Here is a 7,668-nt window from a genome sequence, read left to right on the forward strand (position 1 = left end):
ATAACAAAAAGAAAACATCATAGGCATGGGGGGTGCATTCCATATATATGAGAATTACACTTGTCATAACAGGTGCTTTCAGGTGTGTATGACTGGCTTAGGGAAATGAGAGGGTAGAAAGGGAGGGAGGAATAAAATTGGGTGTGGGAGGGGTGTAACTGGAAAAACTTGCCAGATGGAACACGAATACTTCTCACTCTCTGACTCACATTGGCAATGAATGAAATGTGTTGAAATAGCCCAACCAGTTTTTCAGAGGTAAGCTCAGATGAAACAGGTATAAGCTTTCACACCTATTTAGGACAGAGCAAAGATACCCTGTGGTCATGACACACATAGACGGTGTCAGACATCTTTGCCCACTTTTTGGATGCTATCTGTTGCTATGAAGCTGGTCAGTACATTTAGCTGGAGGCAGTGTATAGTGATTCATAGGGATAATGATTTTGTGGTTGTAGTATTATATCGTTTCTTAAAGCTGTGATTTTATAAAGGAGAGCAAGTTTGGATTAGTGATATTATTATACTGAATTGATCTTTACAAAATATATCTCTATAGATGTTGCATATGTAATATATATATATATATATATATATAATATATATTATATAATATATATATTATATATATATATATATATATATATGATATATATATATATATATATATATATATATAATATATATATATTATATATATATATATATAGATATATAATATATATATCATATATAATATATAGTAATATATATATATATATATATATATATATATATATATATATATATATATATATATAATATATATATATATATTACATATGCAACATCTATAGAGATATATTTTGTAAAAGATCAATTCAGTATAATAATATCACTAATCAAACTTGCTCTCCTTTATAAAAAATCAACAGCTTTAAGAAAACGGATATAATACTACAACCACAAAATCATTATCCCTATGAAATCACTATACACTGCCTCCAGCTAAATGTACTGACCAGCTTCATAGCAACAGATAGCATCCAAAAAGGTGGGCAAAGATGTCTGACACCGTCTATGTGTGTCATGACCACAGGGTATCTTGCTCTGTCCTAAATAGGTGTGAAAGCTTATACCTGGTTCATCTGAGCTTAGCCTCTGAAAACTGGTGGGCTATTTCAACACATTCATTCATTGCCAATGTGAGTCAGAGAGTGAGGAAGTATTCGTGGTTCCATCTGGCAAGTTTCTTCAGTTACACCCCCTCCCACACCCAATTTATTCTCCCTCCCTTTACTACCCTCTCATTTCCCTAAGCCAGTCATACAACAGCCTGAAAGCACCTGTTATGACAAGTGTAATTCTCATAATATATGGAATGGACACCTCCCACAAATGCCTTTAATCCCATGATACTCTGTACTCTCTGATCTATATGAACCAATCTATGCACCCCCTGGCATTGTTTTAGTCCTTTTTTGTTATTTGAATGAACATATTCTGTATAAAAAAAAAGAAAGAAAGAAAAAAAGCATGAAGTCCTCGAATTACTAAGCATGTCTACACAAAGAAAATACACTGAAATAACACTTACTATAAAAAATAACCCAAATTGCTGGAGTGGAGCTAATGCCGTCATCACTATTAGCCTATGAGAGTGCCCCATGAGATATCAGATATATCTAGATATAGAATCACTTGTATAATTTACTCAATAGTGTTATAATCACCATAAGTAAAACCAAAAATTACCCTCTTTTACCTATGAAAAGGAAGAAAGTTTGGAAGAAAGTCAATTTCATTTTGGGGTTCACTAGGCAAAACGGAAGTGGATGTATGTGGTTATATGTACCTTCACTTAACTTTTTCATAAATGCACCCAAAGCTAAACATAAATTTACAACAACCAACCTCTAACAATGGCCAGCAACGTCTCAGCTTCCTGCAGTCGGGCTTTCTTCATCCGTTTCTTGAGCGGTGAGAGGTATTTATAGTCCCTCCCTTCGCGCTGGAAGCCTCGGAAAAGCATTGTGGCTGGGGCAGTTCCTTTAGCCTGTGGGGATTATTCTTTATTCTCTTTTATACTTTTAATGTCCAGTGGGTTTTTTTTTATTGATCATTATGCCCTTTCTATGGGGGGGGCAGAAACAAGAGTGGAAGATGCACAGTATATTTGATGAAATTTTTATTTGTGTGCCAGAGTGAACGTGTCTGCATGTGTTGTATTTGTGGGTGTGGTGTAGGTGCAGGTGTTGGTGCAAGGTGTAGGTATGGGTGCAGATACAGGTGTAGATGTGGGTGTAGGTGTAGATATGTGGATGAATGTGTGGGTGTGGATGTGGGTGCACATGTAAATGTAGTAGTAGGTGTAGGTGGGTGTAGGTGAGTTTGGGTGGGTGGGTGTGGGAAGGTGTGGGTATGGGTGTGGGTGTGGGTGTGGGTAGGGGTGATGTGTGGATGTGAGTGTGAGTATGAGTATGAGTGGGAGTAGATGTAGCTATGGATGTGGGTATGGATATGGATATGGGTATGAATATAGGTATGGATATGGGTAAGGGATATGTACATGTGCAGGGTATGTCTAAGTATGTGTGTGAGTGCATGCATGTATAGATGTCTGATATATGTGTATGTTGTTGTATATATATCTGCATATATATATATGTATGTGTGTGTGTGTGTTGTGTGTGTGTGTGTGTGTGTGTGTGTTGTGTGTGTGTGTGTGTGTGTGTGTGTGTGTGTGGTGTGTGTGTGTGTGTGTGTGTGTGTGTGTGTGTGTGTGTGTGCGCGCGCATGCGTGTGTGTGCGTCTGCTTGGTGGTATGGTGAGTGGGTTAGTCTCACAATTCTGCTACACAGGGCATGTGTCATAAAGTTGCCTTGTGTGACTGGAAAGTAACTTTCTTTTATCCAGTGTTAAATCCACTGAAAATAAAATACCCACATGAGATCTTTGAAGACACAGTATACTCATTTGGACCATGATAACTATCACTGCATTTTCTAAGGGGAAAATCTGATCATGATCAAGTAAACCTGACTAGATATGAGACCATAACATATTTCTGTATTTCCCTTTGGGCTCTGAGATGACCAGCAAAGGCATTTTTCGAGCCTTTGATGACTGTATGAGTTTCTATACTTCTCTTGGGCTTCTCTAATCCAGGCTGTATAACAGAACAATTAATAAAGGAAAATAATTAAAAAAAAACAAAAAAACAGTACATTGTGCATTATAGAAATCTACCACATAGTAAATTCAAATCCAAATATATTCATAATTCAGTAAAAAAAAATATATATAAATGAATAAACAAAACAGTCAACAAATCAAAATACTCACATGCAACTCCGACATGAGGATCTTATTGCGATTTCCTTTTCTTTTCTCTTCTTGGACTCGAGTGCTGCACACATGAGATCCAGTTCAATGCGGTCCTTAGTCTTCACCTTTTTCTGTGCTACCATATTCCTTGCATCCTTGTCCTGGTTGTCATCCATGGTCTAAAACTGAGATTCCACTGCTCTCCTGGGTGAGGCCAAGAGCCCCCCAGAGTAGCTTGAAACAGAAGTGGTAGTGGCTGTCCACTACCATTGGCTTGGCTTTCCAGAGAAACTGATGGGTCTTTTGGTTTCTTCCTCTCCCCAGAATCCTCATGAGAACCACTTTTACTAGTAACTGGGGGGACGGCATTACTTTTAACTTTTCTTTTTACAATGTTTTGGGCTCTGTTCACCCAGACTGGGGAAATTCTCAAAGAGGTTCTGGCTGGCTGTTTTTGACATTTCGGATGTCTGCCCACCACTGCCAGTACAGGCAGCCGATTCTAAAAAGGCCTTTGTTATCATTGAGAGCTTAGAGTCTTTCTTCATCATCTCCTGAGCTTTCCGGATTTGCTGCTCTTTTTATTTTCATCTTCTCTTCCTTCTTTTTAAGTTTCTTGCTTTCAGCTTAGATGAATCTTTTTCTGAAGCAATGGGTTTCTTAGCATCTACTGGAACAGAACTATTATTCTTGACAGAAGCTTATCACCAAGAGATGAAACACCAGTTCTTTCCACAGCTGACTGATCTTGTTGCCCGGAGAATTTTGCTTCATTTTCCTGCTAAGCTTGTCAGCAGATGTTGCAACTGCATGAGGTTTATTTTTTTGAGTGTGTTGATTTGTTGACTTGGTTTCACTCTTAGATACTGCTTTCCCTTTTGCAAAACTAAGGTTGACATCAGCTTTGCCTTCCTTTTTTTCTCTCCTTTCTGCTGTTGCACTAAAACACTTGACTTTGTCGTCTCTCCCTGAGGTTTCACTTGTTTCCGACGATCTCTTTTAACCTGCCATTCAAAGTTCCCATCTTCTTTTTTCTGGCTGTTTGTTGTTTGTGTCTTTCCTCTTGGAGATCTGTTTGTGTATTTTTTCTCTCCCTCTCCAGAAACTGGCTTTAAAACCAGTGAATCATGTCTTTGGCCCTCCTTTACTGCATTCTCATCTCTTCTAATCTCACTGACAGTAGCATTTTCTGATTGTCTTCTATCATCCTTTCCACCAACCTTTTTCATCACTAGTAATCCACTTTCCCCTTGACAAATCTTCCTTTTCTCCCCTGGCTACTTCCACTCCCTCCTTCCCAATTTTATTACTTTCTTTTATATCTGAATCTTTCATGCTGTCTATCATAGCTCCCTCCTGTGCAAGAGAAGTTGCTCTGCCTCTGGGACTTGCAGCCTCTACCTTCTCCCCCTTGGCCAGTGCCCTGCTCTGGAAACCTGGGAGGGAAGGCCACTGCTCATCTTGCTGGGCATTGGAGATCAGGGCCCGAGTCATTAGAGGGTTTTTTGGGTGATTATCTCCATCTCCAACCAGTGCAGTCTTTCCACCCAGGCAAAATCACCAGCAAGGATTTTGCCATAACTGACACCTGGCTTGCAATATGAATGGGACTGGGTCTCTGTGGCATGGGTTGGCCCTAAGGCTATGCTCTTCCCTCTCCCTACAGTTTTCTTTCCTTCTTTATTCAGGACATTCTCCCTTTCTTGACTTTCACCTTTCTGCCTCCAGGGACGCGGTTTTCCATGTTGACTCCTATTTTTGTTGCAGTCTCCTTCTGGATCACCCTTGGTGGGTCTCCTTGTGCTCTTGAAATAAGAACCTTGTCTGTCAGCTGGAGTCTCATCCGCTCTCTGCCTCCAGTTGTCATAGCTTCGAAGACTGTCTCTCTCTCTTGCGTGAGAACTGTATGACCCATGCCTGCCTCTGTTCGAGCCACCCACCTTCTTTCCACCAAAGGACTCTTTTAAATCTCTTCTCTCTGGTTCTAGCAAAGCGGCATTTTGCACTCGTCTCCGCTGCCCATCTTCCTCCCTTCTCTCTGCTTTGATTGTCTGGATGGAGCTCTGGCTTGTGTGGTGCCTTTCAGCCGCAGGTGGAATAGTCCGCTCATATCCTCCGGCTGGGCCTGTGGGTTGCATTCCTCTTGGAACGAACTCTGGGACATTTGGGGACAACATCTCTTATGTCTGTGGAAGGGAATATCTATTAATATATATCAAAAAAGAAATGATACAGTAATAAAAGCAGTAACACTAATGATAGTGATAATGCTTTAAAAAAATGATAGTCTAATAATAATAATAATAATAATAATAATAATAATAATAATAATAATAATAATAATAATAATAATAATAATAACAATAATAACAATAATAACAATAACAATAACAATAACAATAACAATAACAAAAACAATAACAATAACAATAACAATAATAATGATGATGATGATGATTGTAAAACCAATGAAAACAGGAAAAAAATTGTGTTTTATTATCCAAAGTGGATGAAAAAAGTGAGCTAGAGCAAGGCACCAGATGCTAACTGAAATTGTTTGGGTAACAGGCAAACCCCAGGCTGGAAACTTTACTTACTTCTTGCAAAACAAATTATTTTTCTATAATTAATAATAATGACAATAATAATAAGCAACATATGAAGTACGAATCAAAAACAAGAAAGCTCCAGTACCTGCTTAAGAAAACTATACATCCTATACTGAAAAGGTATGAATGAGAATGAATATCTTCACAATACAAGACATGTATTTGACCGGTTCGATTGTGTCTTCGTCAGAAATACATGTATTTCTGACGAAGACACAATCAAAAACCGGCCAAATACATCTCTTGTATTGTGAAGATATTCATTCTCATTCATACCTTTTCTACATTTGTCAATATGAATACCGTTCATCCTGTACTGAACTGATACAATCTTATATTCTCTGATTTTTTTACTTTATTATTCATCCAGTAAGTCTTTTCGATATCAACCTGATGTAGGGTCCGTATTTCTTTCTACTAGTACTCATAAAATGGATAAATAGCTGTTAAACTGAAATATAAATCAGCTTTTATCCTCTTAGAACACAAGCTTGGAACAAAAAATGGTTATTTAAAATAAAAGTTTAAAAGAATAAGTTTATGTTAGAACAATACATATACCTGGAGTGAATACACTAAAATTTAAGTAAAAATAATAGGAAGTCTAAATATATTTGTGGTGAAATATCAGACAGTAAATTTTCAGAATATCTTGAAAAAACAATCACAACAAATTTGGTATTGATGGACTCCCCTTACTCTTTAATATCCAAATATGAATATAACAAAATTATACTAAAGACCCACCCATTAGCGACAATCTCGGTCTCAACAGCAGGGGAGGATGTGAAAGGTACGAGGGAAAAAGCAGGGTAAAATATTAAAAATATACACAATGAAAGACAAAGAATCCCTCACGTATTCACGGCAGGGTAGAGTGTACGACCAACATGTGGGAGTGCCTGATGCTGAGTCTCTCCTACGCTCTCTCATGCCATACATACATAATGGATTCTTTGTGTCCAGGGCAAGTGTTGAGGGGCAGCAGCATTTGACTATATATATTGACCAATTATCTGTATATTACTTGTAAGTTACTCTGTAATTTCCCTCATACCACTCATGCCCTCTCCCAATAATGGGGTCAGAACTGTTGCTTAATCATGGTGTTTCCACAGCATAATTGGTATATTAGAATAGTAGAGATTAAGAGAAATTCATCAACTCCAAAATTGTCGTGATCAGTTATGCGAAGGTATTCCAAAAAATCACCCATCTGACACCTCAGTAGGAATAAGAGGGGGAGAAAAATCACAATAACATTAAGTCAATAACAACACTCTCACACTTATTCTTAAAGCCCCGAGAAAATCCCTCAAAACTACGAGGATCACCGCAGCATTGCTAGAATCAACCTTATAACAATATACTAAAAATAAAAATAAAAATCCAATTCTGTAAACAAAGATAAGCTTATCTCACGCTACTTCCCCCTCGCCCTCTATCCAAACCTCCATAACTCTTCCCATTTACAACAAACACTCACTAACAAACCACAGGAACCTTCCCGCCAGTCCACATTCCCGTGAGATCAACTTACATCTCAGTGTCTTCGAGTCAGAGCGATAAAAAGAGAAAGACGATTCACGGAGAGGAGGAAATCGCCTCCGTCATCGTGATGTAAACAAACGGTCGTTCGCGTAAGGCGTTCGGGTCGCCAGCGGATTCGACTCACGCGCGTTCTCGGATTCACGTCGTTCTTTTGGTATTTTGGCGCGTTTCCGTGTGCTATTTTCGGTCTGAATGAGGATGT

At 38.3% G+C, this 7,668-nt stretch overlaps 1 protein-coding gene across 1 annotated transcript; it reads right to left on the minus strand.

Annotated features, from left to right (window-relative positions):
• Window positions 1-4,799: 4,799 nt before the first annotated feature.
• On the minus strand, window positions 4,800-7,546 carry LOC119595635. The gene is made up of 2 exons (XM_037944742.1): window positions 7,456-7,546; window positions 4,800-5,492 (listed from the first exon to the last, which is right to left on the minus strand). The coding sequence occupies exon 2, from the start codon at window positions 5,481-5,483 to the stop codon at window positions 4,800-4,802; it is 684 nt and encodes a 227-aa protein (XP_037800670.1). The 5' UTR covers window positions 5,484-5,492; window positions 7,456-7,546.
• Between the last annotated feature and the right edge of the window lie 122 nt (window positions 7,547-7,668).

Source organism: Penaeus monodon, chromosome 36 (assembly GCF_015228065.2).
Source record: "Penaeus monodon isolate SGIC_2016 chromosome 36, NSTDA_Pmon_1, whole genome shotgun sequence".
Taxonomy (NCBI): Eukaryota; Metazoa; Arthropoda; class Malacostraca; order Decapoda; family Penaeidae; genus Penaeus; species Penaeus monodon.